Here is a 15,501-nt window from a genome sequence, read left to right on the forward strand (position 1 = left end):
GTTATTCTTCATCTGAAACAACATCTGCTCCCAGTGAACACACTTGAACTGTTGTCCTTTTACCATTCACACGTCAGTAGACATTTCAGCTGCTGTCATCTCTTTTCCTCAAATTATAATTTCCATTGTTTTATGGTGTGTGGAAATAGGGGAAGATGCCTCAGGGGGCCAAACATGGATTTTTCCCATTTTTTTAAGAAATATTAGAAAAAAGCATTTTGATATTTTGTTTCACGTTTTCAGAACACAGATTCTGTAATGTAAAGAATGAAAGGACGTGTCCTTTTAATACAAACCGCTTTATTTATAAAGCATAAATGTTCTTTGACGAAGGTGCCATATCCTCTAAAATCTTATTTTCCTCTCCTGCTGTTTTCCTCCTTGTTCTCGGCAGCTCTCTCATCAGGCCGGGAGGCACGGCCGCCGGAGCCACCGCCCACCGGAGCGTCCCCGCCAATGAGAAGCGGGCTGAGCGACGACCTCTGATAGGAGCGGAGCCGCACTTCACCCCTGTCTCCTGCCCTCAATGGAAAAAAGCTTTTCCTCAGTGTGCGAGTGTGACCCAGCCGATCCGCCAATGGGACAATAATCCTGAGAGACAACAAACAGGAGGAGTGGACGAATGTTTCCACGCCGGAGGAGACTTTTCTGCACCGCCTCAGGATCCTGAGCCAGTCTGACAGCTGGAACCCCTCTGTTCAAGTAAGTGCTTTGATTTGAGCTGCAGCCACAGCACGGTCAGGGATCAACACGGCTTCCGAGGGAGGACCTCTGTGGACAATGGTCAAATAGAAACCAATAGAGAGCATTTCAGAAATCACTCAGCAGTGCTCAGACACACAGAGCATTCTGACAGCGGGGGGAGCTGCTCTGTGTGACCCACTCTGACCTCCTCATCAGCGGCTTCAAATCGAGACCGAGCGCAGGACCGAAGGATTCAGTGGCAAAGACAGAATCCAGCATAGGGCCCTCTCTGTCTGTCTGTCTCTGTCTCTCTGTTTCTATCTATCTGTCTGTCTGTCTGTCCCTCTGTATGTCCCTCTATCTCAGTGTCTGCCCATCTGTCCCTCTGTCTGTTTCTCTGTCTGCCTGTCTCTCTGTGTCTTCTTGTTTATCCGTCTGTCTGTCTCTCTCTGTCTGTCTGTCTGTCTGTCTGTCTCTCTCGTTCTCTGTCTGTCTCCCTCTATTTTTTCTATACCTCCATCACAGGAGAGGGCAGAGATTTAGGCCTTGTGGTCAGAGAGCAGTTGTGCTTGTGACTCACTCACTAACTTCATCATGAATCTCTTATTCTTGAGCTGCGTCTTTCATGTTGTATGATGTGCATGCAGCTTCACTTTGACTCATTTGGACAGTGTACACACAGTGTATGAACCACAGTGCATGAGAGTGAGTAGCAGGTGGATCATCACCTCAGCTGCCACAACACGTCTTGAAGCTGTAGACAAGATGGTTTGGGGGACGTGTGCAGGCGGTGGTACCCCCACCCACACCATCGAGGCTTTGTTCTGCAGGCTCGGTGCCTGTACCAGGGTTTGTGTAGTTGTGTTGGAGTGGCGTGTGTGTATGTCTGTTTGTGGGGGGACAAACAGTTTTTGTCCTGCTGTCCTGCATGGAGCTCTAGCCTGTTTGCTTGGCCCAGCTCACGCCGATGAAGTGTGTGGATTAGGGCTGGGTATCCAGCCCCAGAACTATCCACTGAAATGTGTCTGTAGCTCAAAGAACCTCAAACCGTGCAGCTCTGAAACCTGCCTTCAGATTTCCTGTCTGACTCATTATCTCATCCTCTGATCTTTGGCATTTACTTGATGAAAAACAATTTTTGTTGCAAAACCCAATTTTATTCTTATTAAGGAATCATCAGATTCATGTTTTGGTGTCAGTACTGAGAGGCACACATTTCATTAATATCTGTATCAACAATGTTTGAAATAAATCCCGAGATACAGGCTCAGTGCAGCTGGAAGTCCATAAAAATAAAACAAAATATCCATGGACATTCTGAAACAATTTGTTGATCGGATATTTGACAGAAACTTAAGCACAGTTGTGTAGATGAATTTAGACTGTTGGTCAGACAAAACAATACATGTAAAGATGCCATCTTGGATTGTAGGAGATAATTTGACAGTTTATGTGTGGCAGAGTAAGTATACCCCAAAAAGTAAGCACATCAACAGACACATCATTCATCGATTAAAACAAACAAACAAACAAAAAAAAAAACAGTGAAATGAAAATGATGAAAATTCTGGAGAATTGAATTTCAAACTGAGAAGAGTGGAATTAAAATAAATGTTTAAATGAGAAATAGTATATGTATTAAGCAAAATGATGACATATATCATGAGACCATATCTATACATGTCTGCAGTCTATGAATAAATGTAATGATAATAATAATAATAATAATAATAATTATGTTTTTTCATTTGCTGCATTTCCCTGGATTACTGGACTTGAAAATATTCACTGTTGTGATATAAATTATTTCTTTGTAAAATGACAGGTACATTAAAGAGATTTTGTCCATGCTGTCCACTCCTTGCTGAAATCATTAGGTACATTCATCAGAAGATTGATATCATTCAAACTGATTTATAAAGGAAAAACACCAAATATTTGTCTCCAGCTCTTCCATCGTGACCATGTCTTTCTTTTATTTCATTGCAACCTCAGCACGCAAGTTCTCCCTTTAGTGTTGTAATAGATAAAATATATAAATAATAAAAATAATAAAAATAATAAAATACAGTCTAAAATGACACATTTTAGCCTGTACCAAAAACATGTTGAGGTTCAATACTTGAGTAGCAGCTTTGGAGCCTGTAAACTAAAGATGAGAATTTGTTATTATTTTTTGATGTTATTATATTTATATAGATGAAATAATTTATTATTTGAATAGATACATTTATTATTTGAATAGATACATTGATAATCAAAAAAGATTAAGCCTACAAAAAAACTGCATACGATCTTTTTTTTTCCATAAAAAGAAGCGAAAAATATGTACAGAGGTTAAACAATACACTGAAGTTTCTTTTAACCACCATCCATGTTAAATAGAATTACTTACGTTTTTCCTTTCCTCGTGCACCTTCATCATTTTATGAATTTACAGCTATGTTTTCCCGACCTCAGATAAAATCAGTGAGGGTTTGTTGTGCTCAGGCTCAGACCCAGATTTTTTTCATCATGAACGCTGATTGATAAAATTCATATTGGACTGTTTTCATCTAATTTTTTAAATGAATTTTCCCAAATCAAAATGTATATCATTCAAATTTTAAATGAATTTAAAATTTGAATTTACACACATGAATGACTCTCAGTTCACAGTGTATTTTCATCACGTTTTAGTTTCCTCATTTAGTTTTTGTGAATTCCGCTTCTCATGCAACATTTACTGTAACAATAGATGATGGTATCTGTATATTGGTGCACAGTGTGTGAGTGTGTGTGAGAGATGCATGCTGTGCTGTGCCAGCAGCAGTCCTCACTTCTGGACCTTGTGCGTGGTTTGAAGAGCAGAATCCCTGTGGCTCTAATTTGCTGTGAAGTGCGTGTGTAGTCTGGCGGCTGCTCGTCGTCACATGACGTGTTGGCCTTTGTGTTTCTGTTCAATCAGCATCACAATAGCTGCAGAAATGTAGTAAATGGACACTATGAAGGAAGCGTTTCTTCTGGAGATTGTGCAGGTTCTGTGGGTGGGTCTGCTGTTGCTGGATGTCCATGTCCTGCGGGCCCTAACTGCAGGACCTCATCCAGCTGCAACTTGGAAGAGCCATTGGGCTTTCTTTAAGGATTAATTCAGATAAAGCTGTGTGTTCCCTGTGTACAGGTCCATGAATCTATTGGTCCAGCGGGACTGCATTCAGGACATTATGCTGTGTGACCTGCAGGGTTGAAAATGTGTGCTGATCGCTGAACTTCACTGGCAGTGGATACTTGGTCAAATTCTTCACTGTCTTCTTTTGTCAGATACGTCCTAGTTCAACAGTAATTTTCCTCTGTATTTTATTATAAAGATTCATATAAATTCATTTTTTTATTTATTTTTAATTTCACCAAAACATTTCCAGTTATAGTTATAATCTCAGTAATCAACAGTTATAATCTCCTGGCGCTGAAATAATTGGAAAATTCATTCATTTTCTACCGCTTAATCCTCTGTCAGGGTCGCGGGGGAGCTGGAGCCTATCCCAGCTGACTATGGGCGAGAGGCAGGGGACACCCTGGGCTGGTCGCTAGTCAATCGCAGGGCTGACACACAAAGACAGACAACCACACACGCACACACTCACACCTACGGGCAATTTAGAGTAGCCAATTAACCTAACCCATGCATGTTTTTGGTATTGTGGGAGGAAGCCGGAGTACCCGGAGAGAACCCACGCAGGCACAGGGAGAACATACAAACTCCACACAGAAGAGCCCAGACCGGGGTTCGACCCTCTTGCTGTGAGGCGACAGTGCTAACCACTGCACCACCATGCCGCCCACATAATTGGAAAATTAATTTTTAAATTGAATTAAACTCATTAATTATGTTTCAATAATCGATTCATCTTTGAATCAATTTGTCCAGTGAAATGATCATTTATCTGTTCTTGCTTGTTCAGTATGAGGATATGTTGTATTTATTTCATTGTAAACTGAATCTTTTTCAGATTATTGCCAGGTTAAAATAAGCAGGTTGAAGTTATGGATGATTGATTCCCATCAGATCACGTCTTTGTGGCCTGGTGGGCAGTGCAACACACTGCACTGGCAGCTCAGCACAGACCGGCTCTGGGTCTCTGATACTGGCTCGTAATTCAGTCAAATTTGTTAACGTGAACATGGTCATTGCTGTAAAATTTTATGTAAACATGACTTTTTAATGTTGTGAGCACCATAAACCTCCATTGTATTGTGGAGGCAGAAACTTTAACGTCTTTATTTTGATTTCTTATCTGAATGTCTTTCTATCTCACCATCATACTACATCCAGTCCTGTGTAGATTATGGATCTGTATGTAAATTGGATTAGTGTTGCAGCAGTGATGAATAGGGCCTGAGTGCCACTGGCCCTGCTATGTGATGGATGATGTCTGGAGCTGTGACAGTGACAGGGCTGAAAAATGGGCTGCGGCCTGTGAAGGAAACTCTATTCACCCTCATTAGTGCAGACACTTTCCATTATGGAGCTGTGTGATTGGGGGGACCCACATCTGTGACTGCGAGGCAGGGGCTGCTCCCAGGTGTGTGATGAAAAGGTGAAGAAAAGCATGTGAGCATACGGGCTGTTCTGCTCAGTCAGTGCTGGATGGAGCTCAGGATGCCTGCGTGATATTCAGACTGAGCACTTGTTTCATGATCATTTCACTCTGACATCTCCTCGTTAGCTGCTGCTCATTAGCTGTGTATGTGTGTCGGGGACTGGCAGAAGATTTGATTTTCCGCGAAACACACACTGATGTGACGGTTCACACTGAGGGGCAGGTGTTTGTAGTTTTTATTTTTTACGTGGGACAATAGGTTACAATAATTCAACTTAGTTTCAATACAACATTCAGTGTGGTTGAAACACAACAGCCGTGGATATGGAGGTTAGTTACTGCATCTAAGTAAAATATATTCTGATGACCTCTTGTCACAGTAGTGTGCCTTCAACCACTTCAGGTCATTGGTGGGGAAAAGCTTTGTTCTCATTTTCAGGTGGGTCTAATATCTTCTCTAATTTCTTCAAGTAGCTGTACCATTGCATGACTGCTCAATCTGTAACGCTTCACCACTTCTTGTTCACTCAGCTGAAAAAGAGGAATTCTTGTGCTGTGCCATGTTGGTAATATTTAGACCTTAAACCTTAAGCTAGCCTGACTAGCTGTCAACCGCACCCCTGAAAAGATTTGCTCTCAGCGTGCTCAGATAATACTTTCTATAGCTGTGAGGGTCATGTGACAGAAATTTGGTGCTCTTTATTTAGGAGCCTATAAATACTGAAAGCAGTCCTTCATCACGTTTGCCCTGTTGCCTTCACACCCTTCTCATGGACTTGTGATGATGTACTGGATGTTATGTCATCAACAGCAGCCAGCTTTGTCAGCTATCAGGCAGTTATACTGTACATATTGATATATGTACATTTGTATTGGCTGGTCAGACTTACATTCAGACATACATATATACATATATTTGTGTCTGTATATTGTTGTTTGCAAAGCAGCAGGACCCTATCCAGCTATCACATCAGTTATGATTTCAGAGTTCCAGCACCGAACCTGTTATTTCCACACATATATATTTGAACACTTCATCTATATTTTCTGTATTGTAAAGTATATAATGTATTAAATGTAGTTTTTAAAATGTTATTTAATTAATTGAATTTGATCTGTTTTTTAATTCCTCAACCAAATGTGCAGTCCCCCTTAGTGTCAATAAAATGTGTTATCTCGAACCTCATGCGGTGCTGCATGAACTGTCATGGTTCGTACGAGGCAACAGTAAGGAGGTATCCAAATACAGACCAGGCAGGCTGGACCAGTTCAGTAATGTTAATGGATGCAATGGTGATATTTAAGGCTTACAGGCAGGCAGACAGAGGAACGGGAGCCTGAAACAAAACAGGTCACAGGATGGGAACTGACAATCTGGCTGGGGGATGACGGCTGGAATATACACTGTAAGCTAATTAGGGAATGAGAGGACAGGTAGGAAAGTCTGAAGACATCTGGTGGGCAGATGGAGAGGGGCAGCACACGGGCAGAATCTGAAATCCTTCAACTTACTGTAAAATGTTGATAATATTATATATTGCCATGTTCTGTTAATGTTCATTTACACATTTATAAGTTGTGAATTTGAGAGCGTGAATTAAGTCATTAAAGAAACACAGATTCTTAATATTTTTCTCCCACAATCCCTATGGGGCTCTGTACCTAGTAGGCAAGCTAGGATTTACCACCTGGGCAGAGCAGGATATTGTCCCAGACCCCTGGGGATCCCAAAAGCTCCGGGTTCACAAAGTGTCCAGTGATCTGTGGTAATTTAGTACAAAGTCAGTGAAGGTGGGTCCTGTCTCACACAGAGGTCCTGTGTCAAAATCTAAATTTGACACTGCTGGTATTTTAGTTTATGTTATGATCACACGTGGAATATGTGGACTGCCTAAATGTATGTATGCATACAGAGAAAACCAGGGGCTAGGTGGTGCTGTTCCAGCGTGGAAGAGCTGGCTGTGAATTATTCAGGAAAGTTTGTAGAAGCTCACATGGGTCAGTGACTTCAGCACGAGCTTCACGTTCGATCACTGCTCCACAGCCAGAGAAACCTGGAACTGTAACAGTGTCTTCTACAAAAAGGCCTCTGGCGATAAAAGCCACCATGATTTTTTTGCAAATCTTCATAAAGTGTAAAACAAAAATGACAGACTTTTTGGGTTCTGACTCTATCAACACCAAATTCAGTATATATTCATGGAGGACTGCAATACACAATTCAAGAATAAATGGACAAGACAGGTCTAAAAACAAACCAAAATACTGTAATCTTTGCAAAGGGCAGGGCTTAGCACAAAACCAGCCAACTCCTGATCAAACTCAGTGGGTCCATCTGGCACGAACTGGCTGAACATACGCACCAATACGCACAGTATTTAAGTCATGCACGTGAAAAAAACAGTAAGTTAAACATACTGTTGCAGAAACAGGGTATGAAACAACATATAGTCGTTTGTGGATGAACCTGTGACTTCCCTGCGGCCTCCCCCTTCAACTTCTGAAACCACAGCCATGCCCTTGATTGTACACCACTTCTGATTATGTTGAAAGGAGCAGAAGTGACTGAATGTATATGATGTATGAGAGAAGCACAGAAGCCTGGGTATGAATGATTCTATGAGTAGATGTATGTGATGTGTCCACACTGCAGGACACATGCTCCTCAGTCATGTCATCCAGTCTGCATCCTGCTGTCAACCGTCTGTTGCTCTCCTGTCCTCACGTCAGGGCTGAATGCTTCATCTGCACAGCCTCTTGATGTGTTTAGTAACATTTAACTAAATGCAAATGTGAACATTTCCATTTACAGTGAGTTGTTCTCGTGTTCTCGTGAGATTTTGTTGACCTACAGATGTGGTTAAAAAAAAGAAGAACAGTTTAAATGTATGGTTTTCTTGAACAAGTTCAGATTTACATGTCTAGATGAGATCTGATTTTAATTCATCCATTCAAACATTTTATTAGTATGGTGACAAAAAAGGAGTAGAATAACCTCTTTTTGTCTTTCTCTGTTTACACAAGCTCTCTCATTACCCTAAATATCTGGAAGATCTGCATATCTGCATGAATCCTCACATGGATTTCCATGTCTGTAGTGACCTATTCTGTGTTCACATTCAGCCCAGGTCTTCAGCCTGCCTGCCTGGAGTCTTTGGAGAGTTCTGCTTTGATGATCTCCTTTGAAGTTCTGCGAGTTTACGACATGAATAATTTACACTTTAGTTGTAGCAGTAGTAGATGTAGTAGTAGGCACCAAAGCAACATTCAGATTTCTCTGTGAATGAAGGAGAAAATAATGTTTTTTCCTTTTTTCTGCAGTAATAAACCAGCTGTGTCTTTCTGACACATAGGTTGACCTCAGCATTTAAGAACAATACACATCTTCAAATGACTGATCAGGTCTTTGAGAACAAAAATTTTAGGCTTTATTCAGTGTACCTTCTTAAGTTTGGACTTGAGAAGTTAGAAGAAAGGCAAAGAAAGTGGACCTGAAGTTCTTGTATTTCCACAAGGAAATGAGTTCTGATGGTCAGGATTTACAGCGGACAGTTAAGGTGTGTGTAGCCCGTCTGCAGGAGGTTACACACCACAAGGCTCATATGGAGAAACCGTGAGATCTTGGCCAGCATTTAGTTTTTGTTTAAAAAAAAAAATTCATGCAGGGAACTGCCAAACAAATGTTTCTCTTGCACTAACTGAAACATGGTTGAACAAGAACAACGATGATGGCATGCTGCACATAGACGGCTTCTCCCCACCACTACGACTGGATCGGGACAGTGAACTCACTGGGAAACAAGTATTCTGTATGTAAACACAAGCTGTTGTGTTTACATACAGACACATTACATTCTCTGTATAGTACTATGATTTGTACGGTACTTTTCATGCAAATACATTTCATACAAACTCAAAATTCAGAATAGCAAAATATAAAATAAACAAATAGTAAAAGTAAAAATTATAATAGAATAAAGTAAGTAATATAAAAGAAATAAAAAGAAAAGTGTGAAAAAAAGAAAACAAAGAACCAGGAATGTAACAAAGAGCCCACAGGTGTGTGTCTCTGAAAGCAAACACGCACACTTGAACATGCATGTAAGTGTGTGCTGGAGGAGTGTGGAACACGTAGGGCTGGGCGATATATCGATATAAAAAATATATCGATATATTTTTAAATGGGATACGGAATTAGACCATATCGTCTATATCGATATAGTTTTCCCGGTTTTCATACCAACTTACGCTGGGATCCTTGATCCAATCAAGCTGCTAACCCGGAGCTCTCAGCACCGCTCCCCGCGCTCCTGCCCCTCCTCTTTCATGCACAGAGAGGGGAGGGGCTGGAGCAGACACTCCGACACTCTTCAACAAACATGGAGGAAGCAACAACGTCGGGGAAGCCTGCGGAACAGGAACTAGCTAGCAAAAGAAAAAGCTGTGGCTCGGTAATATGGAGATGGTTCGGTTTCAAGTTATCAGATGAGCAACAAAACAACATTATATGTAGGGTGTGCCATAAACAAGTTGCAGCCAAGGGTGGAAGCACGACCAATCTTTTTCACCATCTAAAACAGTGGCACAAACTGCAATACGAGGAGTGTGTAAAACTGCGCGCTGCAGAAGCCCCAGCTGCAAGCCATCCACAACCCGCTCCAGTCCCAAAACAAAGCTCACTGCAAGCTGCCTTTTCCCGCAGTGTGCCTTATGAGAAAAAAAGTGACAGGTGGTGTGCTATAACGAAAGCGGTGTCCTATCACATTGCTAAGGACATGGTCCCCGTTGCAACTGTGGAACAAGTCGGATTCAAAAAGCTACTGAAAACTATGGACCCGAGATATGAGCTTCCGAGTCGCAACTACTTTGCACGAGAAGCACTGCCACAAATGTACACTGACGTCAGGCAGAGCCTTGCTGACCGGCTCGCCAACGTGACGCATTTTGCGTTGACCAGCGATATGTGGTCGAGCAGGACATGTGAGCCGTACATGAGCTTGACAGTTCACTTCATTGAAGACTGGGAGATAAAAACAGCGTGTCTCCAAACAAGTTATTTCCCCCAGGATCACACCGGTGAGCATATAGCTGAGGCCATACAGGATGCAATCGCGAGCTGGAAACTCCAAGAAAAGCATCTGGTTGCTATAACAACCGACAACGGGAGCAACATCGTCAGAGCGGTTGAGCTGAATGGGTGGCTGAGGATGCAGTGCTTCGGTCACAGATTACACTTGGCTATTGGTGAGTGCAGTGTTGTAAGCAGTATTCAGATATTTTACTTTAAACAAAAACTTATTAAAATGTTAGTTTTTCCTTATTTTCTTTTGTGTGTCTGTCTCCAACTTTGTGTTTTATGCTGCTATTTCGGCCAGGTCTCTGTTGAAAAATTGATTGTTAAATAGAGGTTAAATAAATTAATAAAACACAAAAGTAAAATCACTTACAATTAAAAAAAAAAAGAAACTATGAAATGAGAAAATAAAATTAATGTAGAATATTTGTAAAGCTTGATTTTGGAAAAATTGGTTGTATGGGTGTGTTAAAGTGAAACCAGAGTCAAATTTCTCACATACACCCATTTGATTATAGTTACTATACTAAATAGTTTTTTATGATTCTTCTGACAGGACATGGCATGAATGACAAACGTGTCACCCGGGCCATTTCTCTGTGCAAGAGAATTGTAAGCTGTTTTTCGTACAGCTGGAAGAAAAGGAGGCATCTTGCTGAAGTCCAGATTCAGCTGGATCTGCCACGTCACCAACTCATAACCGAGTCTGCCACACGCTGGGGATCGAGGCAGCAGATGATAGAGAGAGTTCTGGAGCAGGAAGGAGCACTGGCCAAAGTCCTTTCTTGTGACAAAAAGACCAGGCACCTCGTCCCTACCTGGCAGGACTTAGAGGTCCTAGAAGCAGTGCAAAAGGTCCTGAAACCTCTCCAGGACTTTACCGATGCTTTGTCAGGTGAGGAGTACGTCACTCTATCATATGTGAAACCTGTGCTGCACCTTTTTAACGACAGTCTCCTGGCATGTGAAGAGGGTGATAGCAAGCTTTGCAAATCACTCAAGACCAGCATTGTTGAGTACCTCAACAGCAAGTATTCTGAACCAGCCACTACTGACCTATTGGAGATGGCTTCATTTTTGGATCCACGGTTCAGGGCCACCTACATCCCAAGTGAAAAAGTCGATGCATTGAAGCACAGAGCTGTCTTGGAGGTGGAGACACTACTGGCTGATCAGAGCAGCTGTCAGCCGCCTTACCTTCGTGTGCCCACTGTGCCTGAGCATGCAAATGGAGAAGCAGCAGTAGCACCAAAAGCTAAGAAGACACTGGCAAGCTTCTTCAAGCAGCGCACAGCCACCACCACTGCACCAACCAAGAGGGAGGCTATTGAAAATGAACTGTCAAGTTACTTGCAGTCACCAAGTGTGGAGAGTGACACTGATCCCCTCAAGTGGTGGAAGGAACATGCACTTGTCTTTCCAGCTCTGAGCCACCTGGCAAAAAAGTATCTCTTGGTACCAGCTACCAGTTCACCCTCCGAAAGGGTTTTCAGCTGCAGTGGCAATATTGTGACCTGCCAAAGAGCATCTCTGAAGCCGGATGCTGTTGACAGGCTGGTGTTTCTCGCACAAAATCTTTGAACGAAGGAGGACACAGTTGCCTTTCTTCTGATGTCTACCTCAAGACAGCTCTACTGTTTATCAGTTAAGAAAAGAGGGGGGAAATGTTCATTGAGTTGATATTCTGTTTCTGGTGCAACTGGTTGAGACTGTTCAGATGAGAAACTGAGTTAACAAAAAGGAAAAAGTTATCTCAAGCTGATGTTTAAAAACACTTTTCCTTAAACTGAGTACTTTATTTTGTTCTTTCTTTATATATAAATGTTGCCCTTACTAGGGTTTGCCGTATTTCGTTCTTTTGTAATGTTTGTTCGTCTTTCCTCATATAAATATATTTATTTCAGAAAAAGATTGGCCTATTTTATTTCATAGGCTATTTTCATTTAAGATATTTTTTTATTTAAAGGTGGACTTTATGGAGCTTTGATTTAAAAAAAAAAAAGGTACTCCTGTTGTTATACAGTATTTATGTTCACTTAAATAAACGGTTTTAGTAAAACTACTTGTGACGTCATATTTGGCTTTGACTTTGACTGAACATTTGCTCTCACTTTGTGATAAAAATATTGGGATATATATCGTAAATCGATATTCAGCCTGAAGATATCGGGATATGACTTTTGGTCCATATCGCCCAGCCCTAGGAACACGTGGATCAGACTGTGAGCAGAGGAGGAGCAGTACTGAAAGAACAGACATGCTGCTCTCACACTCACTGACAGTAAGCCATCATTTACCTGCTGCCCTCTTACAAGAGCCTGCTTCAGTCACCTAGTGCAGTACAGTCATACAAAAACTCACCTCAAGCTGTTATCAGCCTGTTAGTGTGAAGTTACTTATTGTAAATCCACAGTCCATGACACCACAAAGGAGACTGTCCTTTGTGGTGCATTAGCTGGTTAAGTTCTCAAATCTGATCTTAAAAAGAAAGAATACAAAAGAGTTTCACAAATAAGGAAACTACTCATTCAAAGAACAATAAACTTCCCCCTGTAGGGAAACAGAGCATGATGACTTGATGATCTTTGTATCTCTGAAGGATCAAATTTTTTAGGGATCTGCTGTGGGGAAAAAAATTTTAAAAATTCCTTAAGTCTGCAAAAAAAAAAGTGAAAGGGTCTGAATAGTTTCAGAGGTGACTGTATCTCAGGTTCCAAAAAGACCAGCAGTTTTATTAGTAGTTCTGGGATTTTAATTGGGCTGAACGCTAAAATTTATCTTAATGAGTCAGTGATCAAAGTGAACCCATATTGTCACAAAAACCTATCCGAACATTGGTAAAGAAACACGGACACTGCAGCTCCTGTCAACCTCTGGAGGTAGCTGTAGGCCTCTGGATGTAGCCGCCTAGCCCAGCTGATGCTTTAGCAACGAGCTAACTGTCAGTGCCTGTCTACGGACTGTCACTCAATGTAACCACGCCCCAATTTATTAAGCCTAAATAACACTGAAACGGTTGTGGTACAAAAAAATTCACCCCCCTCACAGTGTTCACGGAGGTGGAAACTATCAATAGAGACCAAAAACAAAAAATGTACCAGGCTGTAAATATGTTTTTTTTAGGCTGTAAAGTTGTCTATTTTAACATGGGGGTCAATGGAGAATTGCTCACTTCTGGAGCCAGCCCCCAGCGGCAGCTGAGGAACTGCAGCTTTTTGAACGCGGAAGTGATCCTCACTGCTGAAACCTACAACTACCCCCTTGGAGCTGCTACAGTAAGGCATCTAAACAGCTGTGAGATTCAGTCTCACCGATTGCTTCATTCATTTACTGAAGAACACGACAGTAAGCAAAGTATATCTGTGGAAACTCTGGGAACAGGTGGGATTAAAGGCGGACGGGGGACTGAGGCTTGTAAAACAGTTTACAAGCAGAAAAAAAGACTTTAAAGGTTAAACCTGTTCATGTAGACTTAAAATACATTGCAGCACACTCTGATGTCTGAGTTTAAAAAAGTATGGAGCTGTATTTTCTTTTACTGAGATGGCAAACCAGTGGACCTTTATGTTAAATACACAATTCTCAACAAAAAGACCTGACATAAGACACTGATGAATGATTTTTCCTGTTCAGGCACCTGCTGTTCCCAATCCAATCCAACGTACCTGTCTTTGGTTTGGTTCTTAGTGGGATTCGGCGGGTGTCTAGCTTTTTCTTTGACACCTTCATATGTTTAGAATTAGTCACCCTCCTGCATTCCCTCTGAGGATTTCCTCTGTTCTCCTGGGACTAACGAGATATGTCCCATGTATTATTACTGGAACGCTGTTAGTCTGCTCAAAACATTTTTATCAAAAACAGCTGCACACAAAGCATAGCAGTAATAATGTACATCATTATCACCATTGCAAGCAAAGCAGACTGTGATTTGCTCTGTAGACAGTGTTGTACAATAGTGGTTTCCAACGGCTGAGGTACAGGGCTGCTGATACAATTGTCCGTGTACAGTCTTGGTCTCTTGTTCATATCCGGGGAGGGTGGCTGGAGCCAATCCTGACCAACCCTGACCGAGAGACAGGGTACACCCTGAACAGGTCTTCAGTCTATCACAGGGCTGACATATAGAGACAAGCAACCATTCAGACTCACTTTCACAGCTATGGACAATTGACCTAATATATGTCTTTGGACTGTGAGAGGATGCTGGATTACTTGAAGGGAACCCATGCATGCACAGGGAGAGCATGCAAACTCAGACTGGAACCCAGAACCTTCTTGCTGTGAGGCTAACCACTGCTCCACTATGCTGCCCCAGTATTAGCACAAGAAAACATATAGAGATAGTATCCATCTTCTTTCATAGTTAAGACACCTGTACCACTGAAACCAGACCTCTGTGTCCCCATCAATGGGACGTCTGTCTGTGTCCTCTTATAGAAAGGCTGATGGCATAGGTTACACAGCTGTCAGAGCTGAATCTCCTCCTGTTCTTTGAAGATTCACTGCTGCCTTTCTGTTCTAACTTGGACCTCTGTCTAAACCAGACTTTAATGACTTTTATACCAGACGAACATTTCACAGCTCACGCATACAGCAGACCACCATTTTTAAACGTACAACCACTTCCCTGTGTAGAGGCTTTCCACAGTTAACCAGAGGGCACACAGTTTATGCTACACAAAGACTGGATCAAGGTCACTAACTTTTTTCAGAACTTTTGGCTGTATCTAACAGCCTTATTCAGTGTATGGGAGTGTTATCACGTAACGTAAGTATAGAACTTCAGTCTCATGGTGGAGACCACTGGATGACCTGCCATGAATATATTAGCCAGACCAAGGATTGGCCTGTTAGTTGTGAGATTACACTGCAAGTGTTTTTGATGTAGCCTGCTCAGCACATACCTAAATAAATCAGAAATTCTGTCTAATGCAACCTTTGTTAGCTATAAGGAGATATAGTAATGTTAACCCTAACCATAACCATAATAGTTTTTCTTCACTTTTAACATTGGTGTACATCTTTCTTTTGTTCACAGATTGCTAATGGGGGCCATCCTAGGCATGAGGGCCATCACCATTGGTACTCTTGGCATAGGAAGGAGAAATGAAAAAAATGGCTGTGTTGGAGAGAAAGGATTGGGTTATACTAGAGAGGAAGTGG

At 41.7% G+C, this 15,501-nt stretch overlaps 2 protein-coding genes across 2 annotated transcripts in view; both read left to right on the forward strand.

Annotated features, from left to right (window-relative positions):
- The first annotated feature begins 571 nt into the window (after positions 1-571).
- Positions 572-15,501, forward strand: part of LOC121194536 (ly6/PLAUR domain-containing protein 6-like) — a 32,961-nt gene continuing 18,031 nt past the window's right edge. Inside the window, exon 1 of the mRNA XM_041057466.1 lies at positions 572-702. The gene's annotated coding sequence lies outside the window, so the exon portion shown is untranslated. The remainder of the gene's footprint in view (positions 703-15,501) is intronic.
- Positions 10,040-11,919, forward strand: LOC121193945 (E3 SUMO-protein ligase ZBED1). The gene is made up of 2 exons (XM_041056374.1): positions 10,040-10,508; positions 10,895-11,919. The coding sequence occupies exons 1-2, from the start codon at positions 10,040-10,042 to the stop codon at positions 11,917-11,919; spliced, it is 1,494 nt and encodes a 497-aa protein (XP_040912308.1).

This window comes from Toxotes jaculatrix, chromosome 15, assembly GCF_017976425.1.
Source record: "Toxotes jaculatrix isolate fToxJac2 chromosome 15, fToxJac2.pri, whole genome shotgun sequence".
NCBI lineage: Eukaryota > Metazoa > Chordata > Actinopteri > Toxotidae > Toxotes > Toxotes jaculatrix.

Coding starts and splice junctions, on each gene's coding strand:
- LOC121193945 (XM_041056374.1), top strand. CDS start 10,040: ATGGTCCCCGTTGCAACTGTGGAACAAGTCGGATTCAAAAAGCTACTG. Junction 10,509..10,894: donor CAGATTACACTTGGCTATTG/GTGAGTGCAGTG, acceptor TTCTTCTGACAG/GACATGGCATGAATGACAAA.